Raw genomic sequence first — 19,886 nt, 5'->3', positions numbered from 1 at the left:
GCTAGATTACCGTGGACCTGATTGAAACGCTACAGAAGCCAAGCTCTTGATTGGCTGGACCTGGCTCACTCTGGACAGGGTTGCCATGTTCTCAATTTGAATCCACTTATAGTTTAAGCTTAAAGCCACTTCCTAAGCAGTCATATATTGTACAGCGGGTGTACATAAAGGTGAAAACACAAATATGTATCTCTCTGTAGATCCACATGGCAACTGTTTTTTGAAATAATTAAAATACTGTTTTATTAGGACGACCGCAGTGTTCAGCAAATATAGATACGTCCCGTACGCATTTTATTATTAATAAAGAGTGTTAATAATGGCAGTTATAAAATATAGTAGGTAGTATAAAGATAGTTTTCTGTTTATTTTGTTTTTTTGTCGAACATTTTGATTAGACAAACAATTTGGGCTAACTTTTTGTGGACTGTCTATAAGTGATTTTTAGTAACACCTGGCAACCCTGGCCCTCTATGGAGGAAAATCCGTCTTCTGTAATGTGGGACAGCTGATTGCCTGGCGACAGCTAAATCTGCGGGTGTAAAAGAGTTAGCACTAGCTACCGTGATTTAAAAGAGTTTTTAATTGGGAAATCTGCCCGTAATGTCACTTCTGACAGAGGTCGAGCGGTGAGAGAGAGAGAGGTTTGAGACGGAGCCTGGTCTAGTTGTTTCATCGCATCGTCTGTAGGGGGCGTGATGAGGCATTTAACTGGTTCCCTCGAAGACCAAAAACATTTGAAAGTGTGAGGAGTAGCCGTCCCGTTCCCTTCACAACACCGTGACCGTCGAGCCGAAATGTTGAGACACTTATCGGTTCTGTTTGGACTATGGAAGGTCTTGATGCGGTGATGAAGCCTGAGCGGGTCTGTGGCGTTTGCTGTGTTGGAGATTCTGGAGACGGGACTGTGGAGCTGCTGTTTGGCACTTGCTGCTGCAACTACCGAGCACAGTAATTCAGCCGTCGCGGCGGTTTAAAGTTGTGGTCGTGTTGATCTAGCACTAGCTAATGTGAACCGGTCGAATCGCCTATCAGAGGATGCTAAAATGGGAATTAATTTTTGGATAATATTTATCCTCGTACATTACGGTGAAGGAATTCATGGTAAGTTTAAGTCCAATTTCGCGGATTTGTGGCTGGATAAATAATTATAAACAGCGTAACCAGTGGCAAATAATCCTTACCAAATTCTAGCTTGTTTGTAATTACAGAGTTGAAGTTGTTTGTTTGATTAAATTGAATAAATTCAAGCGGATTTGACACAGAATATCAGACATTTTAAACTAGTCAAAACAACAGCAGCAGCAACAACAGCAGCTTGCTTTACTGGCTAGCCGGGCTGTACTGAAACAGGGGCATTAGATAGCTCCAGGTCTATAGAAGGATCCAGCAGTCAGAAGTGAGCATGCAGTCCATGATGGCTATGCTTTAAAATCAACCTGTGCTTTAACTCCTGAAAAAAGATTTAGACTTGATCATTGCTTCAGTTACAGTAAATATTTGAGGAACGATACCATTTATACAAACAAAATGATCTCCATTATTTCTCCATATTATCACAGTGTTTGTTTCCCAATCAAGCACGTTTGGGTTGTCCTCTAATACTCCCCATATTAGTCCCTTCATAGCCAGTGAATGTGGGCATTGATCAGGCTGCTTTGGCTGAAGTTACAGCACTGTTGAAGCCAGCTGTAGTCTGCTGCCACACTAGAGCTTTCATCCTTCTGCAACTTGCATTACGTCTGCTCGCTTCAGTTAGAACATGGGCACTGGCAAAGGTCTGTGCAGTGGTGCAGGCACAATAGAGACCACAGAGCTGGGTACAAAAGCTACCTAGACTATGTGGCATAATAAATCATAGTTTCACATTGTTTGAAAAATGTTGAAAAATATTGTAATTGTGAAAATGTTTTCATATCATGATCTTGTATTATTGCTGTATCACCCACTTCCACCGTGCACCAATATGAGAATTGGGGTCAGTGTTATAGTTCATATAATTATTTCCCACTGCTTATACATAAATATTTGTATTTACAAATGGAGTCCCTGCTGATGCCTCTGCCTTCCTTTTTCTGGGAGTCCCAGGGACCATAATGGGAAAGTAGTTTATCTTCCTATCCCTATCCTGCTGTGGCATTAACGCAGTGTGAGCCAGTGTGGGCATCTGTTAGCTGATGTAACAGAACTGGACAGTTCAAGTTGTCCTCCAAATACATTTAGCTTATCCCCTCCAAGTGTGTTTAGTTGAAAGCTGGAGTTGTCTGGGTTCACGTGTCTCAGAGAAAGCATGTGCATGGATGGACCATCACAGTCACCCTCTCAGTGCTTTCCTTCTGCGCAGTTATGCCAATGCTGGTCATTATTTGTGAGCAGTTACCTACTTCACAGCTTTAATATCGTTAACTGAACGTCATTTAATCCTAGTGAGTAAACAGATTCAAACATAAAACTGTGAAGGAGAGGCTGTGGTTAGGACTCTAATAATTGCCTTGTTTGTAACACATGTCAAGATGTTCCAATTTGTACTGTGCACTATCTCTCAGGGCTAAAGTTCACCAAGAACCCAACCAACCTCACTGTAACCCAAGGTAACATGGCCCGTCTGGGCTGTGCCATCGAGGGCTTGAGTGAGCCGGAGATTGTATGGATGAAAGATGGAGAAAAGCTGTACAGCACAGATCAGATGTACATTACTCTAGAAGCCCATCACTGGGAGACCTTTCACAGGTGAGTTAAGGATGTCTGCAGAAAGTTTATGTAAAACTGGTGCAAAATATAAACTGCAAAAATCGAAGGATGGGCGCCAAAAAAAGGTCTTTATTTTTTATATTATAGTCCTAGAACTATCTGTCATGAGTTCATCCACTGGTAAGGTGTGTCGTTACAGCTGATAAATGTGTTACTGTTTACTACTGTACCTCAGATGACTGAACTTTTACACGTAGGCATTTACACGTCCTTCTGAGATGAACTTGGGTATCCCTGATCTGCTTAGAATTTGTGTTTCGTTGTCTAAAAGTAACCCCATGAAGCAAGTGAAGTGGTCTTCACTTAGATAAAATAGGCCGAGGTCATTCCTTTCCATCTATTTAAGAACCTATTGCTAAAACTGAAGACTGGAACTTTGGAATGAATTTGCTTTTGGTGTCAATCTGAAGAAAAGATTTTCCTACAGTGTAAATAAAAGCAGATATAAAGGACTCTGAAGTGTTTACTCTGTGTTTCATGTCTGAGTGGGATATTTGTAGAGAACGGTGGGTAGAGTGGAGAGGAGGTACAGTTTGTTAATCTGCTTTAAGTGACTTTCCCCCAGCTCAGCCTGTAAATAGGAAATTCAGAGCGGGGGTGTAGCATGAGCATCTAGATATTTTTTTTCCTTTTGAGGACTTATAACCAAACCCATGTTGAAGATTTAAAGCATACGACACAGCGATATAATAAAATCACACTTTTTCTGATTAATCACATATTTGCTATAAAAATACAATAAACTAAGCAGAAAACTGCAGAGATGGATTTTAAGACAGACACAGTGGCATGCAGACGTTAAGGCAAATATCTGGCATGATATGTGGTCACTATCTGTTACTGTGAATAGCTAAGTGAGCTAAATTACTAGATGTCTTTGCTACCCTGTTTAGCTCTTCTGAGGTCTATCCTTAGATTTCTGATGATTATTAGGTCAGGAAACCGTAAAGATCAGGGCAAAACTAAATGCCGTAAATGTATTGCACATGCGCACATTGGATTGACAATGCTGAAACGCATTGTGCAGCCCTAGTGTGAAGTTTGCTTCCAGAATATAATGATATTTAATTGTCATTTAATATGATGTTATTTAATTGAGACCATTCTTCCCTCAACACAAGCCCAGAGAATAATTGATCCATATTGTGCTTAATAACATACATTTTGCTCATTGTGGGCAAAAAGATCTGTTTTAAGTTCATCAGTTCACAGTTTTTTGTTTCTGAAATGCATCATGTTTTTTGAGATGTTCCTGTTGCTAAAGTTTCTGATGCTGAGCCTTTTGGTGAGGATACAGGAAAGTGTTCTGATGACTTTCAATGAAGGTTTATTTATTGCAGATGTCTCTGCACAGTAGAACAGTGCAGCACCTCATCAGAGTCTGATAAAAATCTGTGCGAGGCAGTTTAGAGGAGCCCATTTAATTTAGAAAGATTTCAAATTTAACACCTGGCCTTTCCTAATGACAACTTTAAACAAGCCATATCCCTAACAAGCTAACTAAGGTGGGACCTTGGTAACATTTGAGAGTTTAGGTCTCTTGTGGTTTATAATCCTGTTGTCTGTTTTTTGTACAAAACAAAAAAAAATACCCTGATCTTTCCTTCGCAAAGAATACTGGATCACCTAACTATTATTAGTAACAAATTTTATCCAGGTTGCCCAAACATTAGCATGCCACTGCAGATGACTGTGATGTGTTGAGCTGGCCATGAGTAATGCTAAAACTGAGAACACAAGCGTGGGGGGCCACATGCTAATCCCTGGCACGAGTGCTGATGTGGTGGAGCTCGTCAGAGCCATGACCAATCCAGGATCGCGATCAGTCATCAGTTCATATTGTAATGGTAAATGGGATTTTTACAAGTAAAAACATGCTTATAGATATAATGACGTATACAGATAAATGATTTTAAATAATGTAATTAAGTGCTTAAAACCGCTGCCCAGCACTGCATTTTAGTTGAATTGTCCATGTATTTTGTTCCTGTCATGCAAAAAGCTTTAAGAAAAGCATATCTTCAAAACTGCAGGAGAAGAACTTGATACTTCATTAGAAGTTCATGTAAAAAATGGTACATATCTATTTATACATTCATCATGAAATTGATGTCAAAAAGTGTAAAATGGCAAAAATGGCGATACAAGGTGACAGTGGCCAAGTTGCTCCCCTTTCTCCTATATTCTGATAGGGATGTGAAAATGATTTTTCTTCTTTTTCTGTTTTATTGATTATTGACTTATTTGAGCATAATAATTGATTTCCTTACACAAACTCTTAATGCTTTGTGTTCTTTTAAAGCACTCACTTGCTGTGTTTTTGCACAATATGTTCAGTGTGAAGTCAGTCCAGCAGCAGGATGCAGGGAAGTACTGGTGTGAGGTTGAGTATTACAGCACTATCATCTCCTCTGAACCAGCTTGGATCACAGTGGAAGGTAGATCAATACCATTTTCCTACTCAGTTCTCTTCTCCTCTTCGGCAGAGGCACATCTACACTTTGCAGTTACACATGCACACTGCTGAGATGTATGGGATTGAACCATAGCTTAGAGTTAATCATATTATAATGAAATTAAAATCACCAATGCTCTTAATAATAACTGTTGACAGACATTCATTCTGCTGCCTTTTTTTTTTTTTTTTACAGTTGTATTTCTTTTCTTTCTTCCAATTGTGTCTTCAGGCGTGCCTCACTTTACAAAGGAACCTGAAGATGTAGCCACATTTCGAGGGGCTCCCTTTAACCTGACGTGTGCAGCTGTTGGACCTCCTGAGCCAGTGGAAGTGCTGTGGTGGCTTGGGGGAGCGCAGGAGGGAGATTTCAGGCCCTCCCCATCCATTCTCTTTGTCCGGGGTAACTCTCTTCTGAAAAAGTCTCTTTGAAATTGTTATAGGAAACTGTTGTTGTATCCGCCTAATACCCACATTCATTGAGATATGAGCATTGTTGATGTGTTAGTCATTCTGTTGAGTAATGCATCGCGTGTGAAATTTAAATAGAGCTGTTTGGTTTGGGCAGTTGAGTCAAAGGTCACATTGAGTGGGTAGGAAAACAAGGCTGTTTAAAATCTGTTTATGGAGGTTTTAGAAGAATCTGCACAGTTCTTTTGTTGTATTTCTTGCTTTCTTGACAACTTTGTCAGTAGCTTTGGTTGATAAGATATTATAAGGCCTTTTGACAGTTTTTTTTCCCCCACCACTGTGGAAAACTAGACTCTATGTCCAGTCTTGCTTTTGTTTGTTTTATTATGGTAGACATAACTACCCATCATTAAGTTCCACCCGTTTAAATACTGTGTGTGTCACCTAAAAATAGGTTTTTGAATGGATAGAGGCTCAATGAGCAGCCTGAACACAGCGCCTGAACACAGCGCCTGAACACAGCGCCTGAACACAGCGCCTGAACACAGCGCCTGAACACAGCGCCTGAACACAGCGCCTGAACACAGCTTTTTTGTCATTTGAACCAGACCAGTCATTGTCCAACCTAAATATAAATCAATAAACTAAATAAGAATATCTGTGTCAAAATAAATGCTGAATCAAACATAACACTACATTTTTGACCATGATGTAGTAGAAATAATCAGCACAATAAACACTGAAATTAATTAATCAATTCAGTCAGAATTCACAGATGATGATTCTGTGGGAATATGATAATAAATGGCATTGATGCTTTGAAAGTGATTTGGTGATGCCAGTCCCTTAACTGGGTCTCGATCTTTGAAATAGTAGAGGGGAAATATCTTGTTGTGAAGTCAGTCATCACGACTGGATTCATATTTGGTAGCGAGAGTGTTTAAGAGGACGGCCTGGCTGTATCCTTTAATGAGTCCTATGTTGAAAACATTTGTGAATGCTTTTAAGGAACTTTTGACAGACCTGTAGATTCTCTTCTCAGTGCTGTACTAATAGGGCTAGCAGTCCAGAACAGTTCTGTCACTGTTGTGTATATTGCTGTATACACTACAAAATTAAGCCTGGTAATTAACAAACAACAAAAAAGTTGTATCGGGTGCGTTTGAACAGGGAAACTATCATAAACTGCCCTGGCTCCCAGGCTGCAAGGACCGGAATTGAACAGATGTTCAAACAGATGTGCTGTACTAAACCCTGCAGACTCGAGATGTATCAATGGCCCAGACTAATAAAACCTGGCAGTAACTGCGCTACTTCTTTATCAATGAGCAAACATGTTCATGTGAGACTATTTACTCGCAAAGCATACTAGCAGATTTACTGTGAAGTTAAGAATCTGAGCCAATATTTCAGCTGTGGCATTGAAGCTTTCTGCCATAGGACTGTCTTATGGGTGTAAGTTCATTTCAAGGGGTTATATACTGCATTATGGTGTACTAACACTGCAGATGCATGTAAATGTAACGTAGTTAGTACATTTAACTTGTGGATGACTGCAATCACCCTCTCCTGCACATCTCTTTGCTGTTCTCTTTGCAAATCACTGATGGTCTAGGTCTACCCTGTCTTCTGTTACATACCTGGAAGGCTTGCTTCTTTCATTTCCTTGAAATGCGCTGCAGAAATCAATACTGCCCAAGCAAGGATGCCTGAGGAAACATTCCTTATTTAGATGGTGATGAAGAGGAGTAATTGCATTACTGTATGAGCTCTTCATGCGTTTTGGGCTGATAGAGTCGGTGTCTATGCTGTCATCAGTTTTAAAGCTATGGCACTTTGCCATAAGTGTGTGTTTAGTTTAGTGGTGGGTGGGTGTTTTATGCCCATCTTTCAACTTTGCTGGCTAGTGGCCTCCTCCTAAATGAGCTAAATGCAACTGTGCAGTCAGCATGAATTGAGGCAAAATGGGCTTAACAAGACTGGACAGATACAACAATGTGAAGCAGCTGTTTTCAACGGCTGCCCACCGCTTCAGGCACATCTGCTTAATGTCACTGTGTGTGTTTAATCACTAGTGTGTATGTGTGTGTTCACTTCACGGATGGGTTAAAGCCGGAGGCCAAATTCCATCTATGTCCGACACAAATGGTGAATATAGCTGTTTTGTCTTGTCTTGTCGTAATGGCTCAGGACACTTATTTTAATACAATGTTTTTCTCTAGGTGTGAATGACAGTGTGAAGTTTTACTGTGAGGCCAAGAATGCTAGAGGCATTTCTATCTCTCGGACTGGCACTGTGTACATCAAAGGTGGGCTGTGTTTGTTGTTGTTTTGTATAATGCTTCCCCTAGTACAAGCAATTCACTTATTCTTAAAAGTCAAAAGTGGCACACATTCTGCACCAGAGACTTAGCCTAACTAGTCTTTCTTTGTGCTATACAAGCCTGTATTAGTATAATGACAATGAAGTTGAACCGAATTTAATTGAAATGGAGATTGTATTGCGATTGGAAACTGAAGGCTTTGTTCTGACAGTGTTTTTTCATTGCAGTACTCCCAAATGCCCCTAAAAATATCAACGTTGACCAGGTGTCCGATAACGTTACTCTGATGTGGAGCCCTGGGTTCACTGGCCATTCTGACCTGTCAACCTGCACCATTCAGGTACTGTAGTCTTTTCATCCCACACACCATTGCTCAGCTAAACAGCACAAGTTTACCTTTTCTCTACATTACTCTGTTTGCCCCAAGGGCCGTTCACAGTGTTGGTATGTTATACATGTGAAGTGTCAAGCCTGTTGCTGTAGGAAAGTGTTTTTTGGGGTTTTTTTTGGTTAAAAAAAAATAATAATAAAAAAAAAATATATATATACATATATACAGTATCTGTGGGTCGCTCATAAACAAGTGAATGTCAGTAAAATCGAGAGAGTAAACCATCTGTGTCGGTGGGGATTCCATACATAATTTGGCCTTGACTACATCCAGATCTGTTTGTACTGTAGATCTGAATCTGAAGGCAGGATATTAAACTCATAATAGACACAATAGCAATATAAATAAATACAACTGGGATAATAGATGGTAATTATCTCTAGGATTTGTTTGGCTTGATAAACGGTCATCTTGGGATCTGCAATTCATCTGAAGCTGTGTAACTAATGTGTTTGTTATGAATGGAATCTCCCTCCCCCTGCCCCCAATTCCTTCTACAGATGTCTAAGAGTCCGGGGAGGAAGGTCAAACTTCCTGAACTGCAAGTTACGGTGCCACCATTTCAGCACACGATTGGTGGACTAAACAGTCATACCAACTACAGTGTGCGAATCCGCTGTGCTAATGAAGTTGGCCCCTCCCCTTTTTCCCAGTGGATTGACTTTCAAACTCCAGAAGCAGGTATACACAAATCTTGATAAGGTGAATTGCTGAATCATCAGTTCATGATGATGAGGTGTGTGTGTGTGTGTGTGTGTGTGTGTGTGTGTGTGTGTGTGTGTGTGTGTGTGTGTGTGTGTGTGTGTTCATAAATTCATAGACGTTTCCATTCTGGAGAAGACCTTAAAGATTCCTACATTATGGCTTATGTGTATTAAAAAGTAATAGCTTTGCTTTTCATGTACATGCTTTATACCCTGTACTACTAGTTTTAATTCCAGACAGAAATGGATCTACTGCTAGAGCTGCAACTATAAAAGCCTGGCATTTTAAGCATTCCAGAGGGACTCAGATCCACATCTGACTAAAACGGTTGGCCTCAGTGAGTGGCCCAATATAGTCAGTGCTTGGCAAGTAAATAAACAGCCCAGCAATGAGGCCCACTCTTTCTCCCCAGCACTGAGCTCACAGGCCCCAGCCAGCTGCTTGGGGTAGGGGGCGAAGAGGGGAGTTGGCCTGGCTGGTTGGAGGAGTTGGGGGGGGGGGGGGGGGGGGGTCGACCTTGTTTGTATGTTTGTAAACTGGCAGGACTGGCCTCAGTCCAGTGGATTCCAGTCTTGATGGTACAATGCACCATTGTGTGTGCCCCCAATCCATCTCAATGTAGGGCTTATGCAGGACTTGCAGTGCTGCCACCCACTGCTCATGACTGATACTACTCTCTGAAATAGTTTTAAATGTTTTGAGTTGAGTAAACTGTGATGATTAGGACCAGTGACCTAGAGCTGTGTGGAAATATATAAATGTTGTTGGTATGAACTGTATTTCTGTCTTTTATACACAGCACCTTCAGCAGCTCCTAAGAACTTAACCTTTGAACTGACCGAGCAGCAGCTCTCTTTAAGGTGGGCAGCGTTGGAGGAAGAGGCGCTAAATGGGAGATTGCTGGCCTACAAAGTGCAGTGGAATCTTGGAGGAGAGAGTCAGGTACAGTGTCACAAAGCCATGATAAATCAACACTGCCAGGAATGGTAACTGAACAGTGTAGGAGTAATGTTGTAAGACTTGTTAAATAGCTGATATCTAAAAATGCTCTACCCATATTAAAGGAACTGCTGTTCCTCTAAATTGTCCTAGTGTTTTGCATCCTGCTCCCATGCAGTTCTGGGATTGCTTAACTTTATTTTCCTTTCATCAGCAAGGAAGGCCTATTTGTCAGTGTGCCACGCCTGTAATAATCAGAGATAGGGCATTGACTTGACTGCCTGGAAACCTAAGGCAGGAAAGTTTGTTTGAAGCTCATAAGGTTGTTAAAGTGGTCATAGAATTTTTTAAGTTGTTATTTAATGTGTAAATATTTTGCCTGAGAGTGAAACACAGTCATTTTCCCTTGTGGCCACATGGAGAAAATGATAACCAGTTTGGGAATTGGCCTGTTTTACAGCCCTACTGTGTCACACAATAGTCACTTCCATAAACTCTCATTATTATTTGATTAAAGTTTACCTATGTTTTTATGTTCACTTTATTATTGCTTTAATGTTTATTCTGGCATCAGTTTTCTTTCTGTTGGGCTATCATTGATATAACAGTATGGTAATGCAATGCAGTGGCTTGATATTGGTATGGCAGCATAAGCAACTGACTTGCAAAAGACATCAGTGTATCATTGTAGCAGCATTGTACCCAAAAACCACACTGCAGCACTACCATTCTTAGCATATTTTCTTCAACTATTAGAGCTGTTCCAGCACACATGCTTCTGGGATGTAATTGCAATGTTTCAGGAAACCTTGGCCAGTTTGTATTTTATCTCTGTGAGCAGGATGTCTCTGGATTTGAAACATTTATTTGTTACAAAAAATTAATTCCTCTTATTCCAGGAGCCGTTACTGTTTAAAGAAAACTTTGCTCATATGTCTGGTGGAGGCCGTTTCTTCAATGCCACTTTCCAGGTGTCAGCGTGCACTGTGGCAGGATGTGGGCCCTGGAGCCAGCCAGTGCTCATTATGCCAGCCTCAGGTAAGACATTTTCTCACACCCTTCCTGCACATCATTAAATAGAACTGGTGACATAAATGTGCAGTTTTCACTGATTTCTTGCAGTGGTGTATTTGTATATCATTCATCCATTGTGTGAAAACCTTGTATCTCCAAAGTTTCTATATACATTTGTTGTATATTTCACACACACTTTCTGCAGGATGTGTCTGGCACATAATTAAGTACATGTAATTGTATGTTTGTTTCTTTAGTTATGCAGGCTCAAACTCAGAGAGGACACATGTGGGTAGGTCTGATCTTAGGACTGCTGGTGGCCACAATGGTGGGACTTCTGCTGACTGTCTTGGTACAAAGAAGAGGCAAAGAGACCCAGTTTGGGTAAGCTTGCATAGTAGGCACTAACTAACATTGTGATTGGTAACTGGTGGTTAATTGACTGAAGTAGGTTTGAGCGTGCTCCAATATTGTGAGTATCTTTTAAGAATATTGCTGTTGTGGCACAACCCCTGTGGGAAGGGGGCATGACCACCGCAACCTGATTGGCAGTGGGGCTCAGAGATGACACAAACACCGGGTTTAAGTGACACACATACCTTTATTTTACGTACCCTCCACCACACCCAAACGAAAACTTTAACAAAACATAAAAGCCCAACCAGGGCTCTAACAGTTTCTACATACGTGGATACTCCGGCCCGCATTTTGGCAGCTCAGTCCATGCACGTGAATTACTAAGCATGCCCTTTAATGCTTTTATGCATGGCAACAGGTGAACGGCATCAGGGTGGTGTAGGGTGGTGCTGTGGGGACACAATCAAATTATGTTCTTTCTCCTTTTTGACAGATCTGTGTTCAAGCCTCCAGGGACAGAGACTGTGGTGTCCTTTACAGCAGCAAGGTCCTTCAACAGACAGTGTCCTGAGCTCCCAGAATCCACCTGTACGAATTAATGTTGAATAAACGGACAGACACAAATATGAACACTGTACATTTTACCCTCACTCTCCTTGCTGTAGTGAGGGAGTATAATTTGAAATGTTGGTTCTGTCTCCCTCTAGTGGACAGTCTGGGCATCAACGACGAATTGAAGGCCAAACTGCGGGATGTCCTCATCCCAGAAAGGCTGCTTACTCTAGGGCACATGCTTGGGAAAGGTCAGCTATTCCATATGTTCCTAACTACATTTTTGCACACAAAATTATTTACAGAAATCATACAGTTGTTTGGTGGACTGTGTGTATGTGTGTTTAAAACCCAAACATAAACTTGTCTAGGAAACGATGGGTAGCTCATATTTGTATTTAATATATTTATAATATATTTTTATATGCAGGAGAGTTTGGTTCAGTGAGAGAAGCCTTTCTGAAAATGGAAGACAGCTCAGTGCAGAAGGTGGCAGTGAAAGTACTGAAAAGTAAGTGAGCAGTGTTTAATGTTGTAAAATCCTTTCTAATCAAAAGGCTGGGAATGGTAAGTCCACACTTGTTTCTTAGGTCACTACTTACTGCTGTCTTACACACTTCTCTTTTTTGGGTTAAAGCTGATATCAACTCTTCAAGTGATATTGAGCAGTGTCTAAAAGAGGCTGCCTACATGAAGGATTTCCACCATCCCAATGTCATCCAGCTTATAGGTTAGTGAACACACTTCTGGATTGCTGAATGATTTTCATTACTATATTTCTGTAAACCTTCACAACAATGATAAGTCTGTGGCCAGCACTGGACTGAGCTCTCAGATGAAGAGTCTCCAAGCATCATTGGCTTTAGAGAATTCCTTTTTTAATGACTAAATACCCCTTAGCAGTATACAGAACTAACAGAATGTGTGCCCACCACACTGTGTTTCGCCTTAAACAGGGGTGAGCCTGCATAGGCGTCCACAGCAGCGGTTACCTATCCCTATGGTGATCCTTCCCTTCATGAAACATGGTGACCTGCACACTTTCCTCCTTATGTCCCGTCTTGGCGATGACCCTTTTGTAAGTCTTTTAGCTTGTATAGATTTTCTCTCTCTTTCTCAGTCACTTACCCACACACTGCAGTATGGTTGCTACAGTGGGGGGAAAAAAGTATTTAGTCAGTCACCAATTGTGCAAGTTCTTCCACTTTAAAAAATGAGAGAGGCCTGTAATTGACATCATAGGTAGACCTCAACTATGAGAGACAAAATGAGAAAAAAAAATCTGAAAATCACATTTTTAAAGAATTTATTTGCAAATAATGGTGGAAAATAGGTATTTGGTCACCTACAAACAAGCAAGATTTCTGGCTGTCACAGACCTGTAACCTCTTCTTTAAGAGGCTTCTCTGTCCTCCACTCATTACCTGTATTAATGGCACCTGTTTGAACTTGTTAACAGTATAAAAGACACCTGCCCACAACCTCAAACAGTCACACTCCAAACTCCACTATGGTGAAGACCAAAGAGCTGTCGAAGGACACCAGAAACAAAATTGTAGACCTGCACCAGGCCGGGAAGACTGCATCTGCAATAGGCAAGCAGCTTGGTGTGAAGAAATCTACTGTGGGAGCAATAATCAGAATATGAGACCTACAAGACTACTGCTAATCTCCCTCGATCAGGGGCTCCACGCAAGATCTCAGCCAGTGGGGTCAAAATGATCACAAGAACGGTGAGCAAAAATCCCAGAACCACACGGGGGACCTAGTGAATGACCTGCAGAAAGCTGGGATCAACGTTACAAAGGCTACCGTCAGTAACACACTACGCCTCCAGGGACTCAGATCTTGCAGTGCCAGACGTGTTCCCCTGCTTAAGCCAGTACATATCCGGGCGCATCTGAAGTTTGCTAGAGAGCATTTGGATGTTCCGGAAGAGTATTGGGAGAATGTCTTATGGTCAGATGAAACCAAAGTAGAACTGTTTGGTACAAACACAACTCTGTGTTTGGAGGAGAGTGAATGCTGATTTGCATCCAAAGAACACCATACCAACTGTGAAGCATGGGGGTGGCAACATCATGCTTTGGGGCTGTTTCTCTGCAAAGGGACTGGTCCGTGTACATGAAAGAATGAATGGGGCCATGTATTGTGAGATTTTGAGTGCAAACCTCCTTCCATCAGCAAGGGCATTGAAGATGAAACGTGGCTGGGTCTTTCAGCATGACAATGATCCCAAGCACACTGCCAGGGCAACAAAGGAGTGGCTTCGTAAGAAGCATTTCAAGGTCCTGGAGTGGCCTAGCCAGTCTCCAGATCTTAACCCCGTAGAAAACCTTTGGAGGGAGTTGAAAGTCTGTGTTGCCCGCCGACAGCCCCAAAACATCACTGCTCTAGAGGAGATCTGCATGGAGGAATGGGCCAACATAACCAGCAACGGTGTGTGCCAACCTTTTGAAGACTTACAGGAAACGTTTGACCTCTGTCATTGCCAACAAAGGATATATAACAAAGTATTGAGATGAACTTTTGTTATTGACCAAATACTTATTTTCCACCATTATTTGCAAATAAATTCTTTAAAAATCAGACAATGTGATTTTCTGAATTTTTCTCATTTTGTCTCTCATAGTTGAAGTCTACCTATGATTTCAATTACAGGCCTCTCTCATCTTTTTAAGTGGGAGAACTTGCACAATTGGTGACTGACTAAATACTTTTTTTCCCCACTGTACTTAAAAAGTAACATTGCAGAGTAAATATTACAGAACTGTAAATGAATAATTGACCGTAGGTGCAACTTTGATTTGGTGTCTGTGACTTTGCATTACCAACTCCGATTAGGCCTACATAGCTTAAAGGACTTCCTAATTAGTAAAAGGGTGATTATAAACAAGCTGTTCTGTCCCCATTGACATCTGTGCAGAAATCATTGATTCAGTATGTTAGATTTTTTTTTACCTCTGGCACAACAAACAAATCACGTGTCCCCCCAATAGCAGCATTTTGAAAATAGGCTAAGCAAACTAGAAATCTCACATTACAGCATAGCAATGCAGGACTGTATTTAATGTACATACTTTTCATTATTATTAAACAAATCAATGATATTTACAACATAAAACAACACTAAAAATAAAATGTTAGGCTTTGCTTCTTGATTTATTTTTGCAAGATTTAAGGCAAACACTGGATGGGTAGCATCATCTGCGATTTCCTTTGCATTGTTGCTCACATTGATCAGACCTCTTGGATGCATCTGTTTCCTTTCTTTCCTGTAGACCCTCTCTCTTCAAATGCTTGTTCAGTTCATGCTGGATGTTGCTCGGGGGATGGAGTATCTAAGCAGCAAAAACATCATTCACAGGGACTTGGCTGCTCGAAACTGCATGTGAGTCTTTACACACATTACACAATTACACACATTAATCCAGTTACATCAGAGTATCCTCAGAAAACAGCATACAGTTAAACTTCAATTCAACTCAAACTTGAACTCAAATTAGTCGCACAGCAGGGTCATAATTGTCTCACTGAAGCTCATTTTATTTTTCTCCCTCATATGTTTTAGGTTGAATGAGAACATGACCGTATGTGTAGCAGACTTTGGTCTTTCCAAGAAGATCTACAGTGGGGATTATTACAGACAAGGATCTGTCTCCAAGCTGCCAGTGAAGTGGATTGCACTGGAAAGTTTGGCTGACAACGTCTATACAACACAGAGTGATGTGGTAAAACACAATTGACCTCATAACATATATACATATATATCATATAAGTCATCTATATATGATTCCATGTTACTGTAAATGTCTCACTCCAAATTCTGTAATACTTTTTTTGTTATACAATGTACTACTAAAAAAAAAAACCAATTTCTATTGCCTGTTTACTTCTACCTTTATAGACCCTCTCTAATGAAGTTTGCTGTATTTCATCGCTCCATACTTGTTTTTTCGCAGTGGGCTTTTGGTGTGACCATGTGGGAGATAATGGCTCGGGGACAGACACCTTACCCTGGAGTGGAGAACTCTGAGATCTATGAGTATCTAATCAAGGGTGAGCGACTGAAACAGCCACCTGACTGTCCTGATGACATGTAAGTTTCGATTAATATTCAACCCATCATTTTGTACCTTTTCTTTAGTATATAGATAACACTGTCTAAGTAGTCAACCCAAGACTCTTAACATTTTATTAAGTCATCAAAAAAGACACTAATACAGAGAAGATACAAACCACTTACAAACACTTGATTGTGGTTTTAAAAAAAATGATGGGAAATTAGGTCATATGGGGCTCATTTTAATCAATACAAAAAAGCCAAAAGTCGAACAGTAATTTCCTTAATCAGTGTCTGGAAAACTGGCTATGGCAGTGGTGGCTCAGCGGTTAGAGCGCTGGGCTGTCGATAACAAGGTCGTGGGTTCGATTCCCGGGCTTGGCAAGCTGCCACTGTTGGGCCCTTGAGCAAGGCCCTCTTTGCTTCCCGGGCGCTGGAGTTAGCTGCCCACCGCTCTGGGTGTGTGTGTGCTCACTGGCCCTAGTTCGTGTGTGTGTGTGTGTGTGTGTGTGTGTGTGTGTGTGTGTGTGTGTGTGTGTGTGTTCACTACCACAGATGGGTTAAATGCGGAGGACACATTGCAAATACATGCACCTTTACCTTTTTTTAATATTCCAGTGCTTACCCTGACAGGTTCCCCAATGTTGAATGTTATTCAAATATTGAATGTGGCTTAAAATATTTGTGGGAGTGTAAAACAGGGTGTAGACTGCTATTTTGATTCCATACAATACGTGCAGTGAATAAGAAGTTTGCAAATAAAAACTATGTTCATCTGCTTCCTTTGCAGCTATATTTTCTTACATACTTTATATACTGTGTATGCCCAATGTGTACTGATTTTACTTTTTTATTTTATAAATGTTTATCACCAGTTACTCCTAACATTGTAAAATTATTACATTACATTTTATCATTATTCTTATCATCATTATTATTTAAAGATGTGGTGTTTTGTTTAACTGCAGCAACTCTGAAAGCATTCTGAGAAACAAATTAATGGCCTTTGGGTAACCCCTCTCTCTCTCCTTTCTCCTGTGCAGTTATGAGATCATGCACAGCTGCTGGTCCCCTGTCCCTAAGTGCCGTCCAAGTTTTCAGCACCTGATTGCCCAGTTAGAGTGTCTCTGGGCCGGGCTGTCTCCGGCACCTGTGAAGGAGCCGTTGCTTTATGTAAACCTCGAAGGTGAGGAGGGCGAGCCAGACTCTGGGCTTGGGGCAGGCGCTGGGATCCTGACCACTGAAGAGCATTCATGGGGAGTTCCTTGGCAGTGCGTGGGGATAGAGGAGGATGAAAAAGACTGGCTAATGGTGTCCTCAGGAGCTGCACTGGCTATCGGTGGGGACTACCGTTACATAATTGGCCCTCGTGGTGCCATAGACGGAGAGAGCAGGCGCTCTGAGGATGGCCTTTCCGAGGACGCCAGAGAGGAGGAGGAGGAGGATATTATCATAAATGTGTGATGTCATTTCTTCTTCCCTTTTCTTCTTTTCTACATTGGACTATAGCCAACCTTTACAGGACTAATTACGTGGACTGCTTATTAGGTGGCTGTGGGAAAAGCACAGGAGTTTATAAAGGATGAAGCATCATTTGAAAATGTTGATAGACTAGGGGCATTTGTGACGTAGTGCACAACAAGGACATGCTAACTACACTGTCCAAGTGTCCTACATTTAATACACAATCACCTGCTAATACTATGAAGTGGACCTGTTGTACTGCAGTATTCCAAGGTAATAGACATGAACTAATTTTTTTAAGGCTGAAGCAAGATTTTTTACACCGAACTGCTGTAGAGGTTTGTAACTGTACACCATAAAATTAGTTTTATTAACTTTATTAACAGATGTTACTGTAAGCCCTGGTTTAGGGGATGTTTTCTATTTCTATCTCTATCAAAAGTCTGCTTCGCTGTTAGTTTACCATGAAGAAATATTGCAGTATTTGTATATTCAAGCACATTCTGTGGAATTATAGATCTGGTACATTTATGAAGTTATCTGCAGCTTTTATGCTGCATACATCAGAATACTTGGCCTCACCAGGCATAATTTTGTTCATGTCATAAGCACCTTATGAGCATCATCAAGCCCATGTTCCGTTCCATTCCATGCATCAAGGGATTTCAAGGGATGTGAATTCTTAATGTGTACAAGTCCGTTAAGATGCCATTGATGTTTTATGTTCTTGTGATGTCATTGGCTCCTCTTCTTCAACGCATACAGCAGAATTCAACGCATACAGCTTGGATGATGTTCAGGCTTGTGGTGCTCTTATGAAAGGTGTATGGTCACTGCCTGATCCTACATTTTACAGTTTCTTGGAAGGGGCAATTGAACATTTTGTGTTTTTTGCACATAGGCAGTATATCTTGTGAAGAATTTAACCTTAAGCCGTTAAAGGAGGTTACAAGTGTAGCAGTATGGTGACTAATCTACAGTACAGGTTCATTTTTATTTTTATTTTTTTATTTTTTTTGATGATTGAACATTGTTACAAAACAGAAAAAGAACAAATGTAGAATTATGGCATTTAATCTACAGTACAAGAAAGATATTATTTAGTCTGCCCACATGTATTTGTGTCATGACTAGTGTCATTTTAAACCATTTAGAATGAGTACTGAACTGACATGTACATCAGATAAAATGCAGTAAAATGTTAGGATATTTTGAACACATCCTTAAGAGTGCAATACAAGAGATTACAGCCTAGTGTTTTAATAAGAGTGTTTCTCAGTACGGTGATATCATATTCAATGTCAGAAGAGAGCTAATTTAAGTGCTCCCTACCTACAAGTCCAAATGAATCATGATACTGTAAATAAACAGTCAATAAACACAACACAATAAAAAATCATTTCATTTCAGTGAATTATTAGCATTATTTTATATTTATAGCTACTGCAGTTCAGTTACTCAGACAAGCCATTAGTTTACATTTTAGTCTCAGCAGGTTAGGGTTAGGCCCTGTAACCTTTATATTATATAATATGTAATAGACATCTAGGGTGCCAAAACCCACTCACTGCTTGCATACACAGGATCAACACACCCTTATATCAACAATATTAGATACATGGGATATACACACTTTTGTACACACTACAAACCAAGGCTGGGTAATATAACTGTATTTCTCATTATTGTGATCAATTATATCATGAGTATTGACCAACTACAGGTTTCATTACCATCAAGGCACTAAAAATGTCTGCTTATTATGTACTATGTTTGGTCATATTATTGTGTAAATAGTGACTATATCGTGGGTAAGCCAGATCAGCCACCCCAATCCAAACTATCATTCACAATATACACAATATACAGGATGTTCGCGTCATTCACAGTACTGGCCATGCGCAATGGCAGACACACCGTACAGTACACACTATGCACAAACAGCCTATTCAATGTACATGTAGGTTGTAAGTAGTGCAGAGTGACTTATGGGTCCCGTTAGGGGTGAGGGTGAGCGTGGGACTGTCCATGAGTCGAGGGGGTGTTGGTGTAACTGAACTGGATGCTTATACAGCCTGAAAGCTTGGGAGAGAAGCCGTCACTGGCTCTTATGCTACAGAGGGACCACAGCGAGAACAGACTGACGATGTTGAGGAACTGGAGCATCATGTGCTTCATGCTGCAGCTGGTGTGACCCATCTGGTCTGATGTTATCGTTAGGTCTTCTTCCCCTATTTCATAAACTAGGCAGCTAGACTACGCGAGAGGCAACAGAATATGTCTGCGCTGAATCGTTAGCTACAGGAGAACAGAGCCAAAACATAAAAAAGGGCGTAAACAAATGTTACGTCTGAATCCCTGAAGCTCCTGCCATGATCATCTCAGCCACGGTCGATGTTTCTCCTTGGGTTTGAGCAGTAAAACGCTGGTTGTGAGCGCCATCGGCTTAAAATAACGTCA

At 40.8% G+C, this 19,886-nt stretch overlaps 1 protein-coding gene across 2 annotated transcripts; it reads left to right on the top strand.

Annotated features, from left to right (window-relative positions):
* The first annotated feature begins 527 nt into the window (after positions 1-527).
* tyro3 (TYRO3 protein tyrosine kinase) lies at positions 528-18,822 on the top strand. 2 transcript variants are annotated; one of them, XM_072689382.1, is made up of 19 exons: positions 528-1,104; positions 2,547-2,730; positions 5,089-5,189; positions 5,439-5,609; positions 7,840-7,926; positions 8,169-8,281; positions 8,833-9,013; positions 9,837-9,979; positions 10,876-11,014; positions 11,248-11,374; positions 11,841-11,935; positions 12,055-12,150; positions 12,330-12,410; positions 12,537-12,629; positions 12,856-12,977; positions 15,181-15,290; positions 15,471-15,630; positions 15,862-15,998; positions 17,006-18,822. In XM_072689382.1, the coding sequence occupies exons 1-19, from the start codon at positions 1,047-1,049 to the stop codon at positions 17,424-17,426; spliced, it is 2,619 nt and encodes an 872-aa protein (XP_072545483.1). In that variant the 5' UTR covers positions 528-1,046; the 3' UTR covers positions 17,427-18,822. The 2 variants fall into 2 exon arrangements, with proteins under 2 accessions (XP_072545483.1, XP_072545486.1); XM_072689385.1 differs by lacking the exons at positions 528-1,104; positions 2,547-2,730; positions 5,089-5,189; positions 5,439-5,609 and adding an exon at positions 7,436-7,765.
* The last annotated feature ends 1,064 nt before the right edge of the window (positions 18,823-19,886 follow it).

Source organism: Salminus brasiliensis, chromosome 10 (assembly GCF_030463535.1).
Source record: "Salminus brasiliensis chromosome 10, fSalBra1.hap2, whole genome shotgun sequence".
In the NCBI taxonomy this organism is placed as follows: domain Eukaryota; kingdom Metazoa; phylum Chordata; class Actinopteri; order Characiformes; family Bryconidae; genus Salminus; species Salminus brasiliensis.
The sequence above is the reverse complement of the archived record's forward strand: the minus strand, read 5'-3'. Positions and strand labels throughout refer to the sequence as shown.

Bases quoted from the DNA above. Each gene is read 5' to 3' on its own strand.
- tyro3 (XM_072689382.1), top strand. From the start codon at position 1,047: ATGGGAATTAATTTTTGGATAATATTTATCCTCGTACATTACGGTGAA. The intron at 11,375-11,840 runs GTAAGCTTGCAT...CCTTTTTGACAG, and splicing joins GGCAAAGAGACCCAGTTTGG to ATCTGTGTTCAAGCCTCCAG. The intron at 15,631-15,861 runs GTAAAACACAAT...GTTTTTTCGCAG, and splicing joins ATACAACACAGAGTGATGTG to TGGGCTTTTGGTGTGACCAT.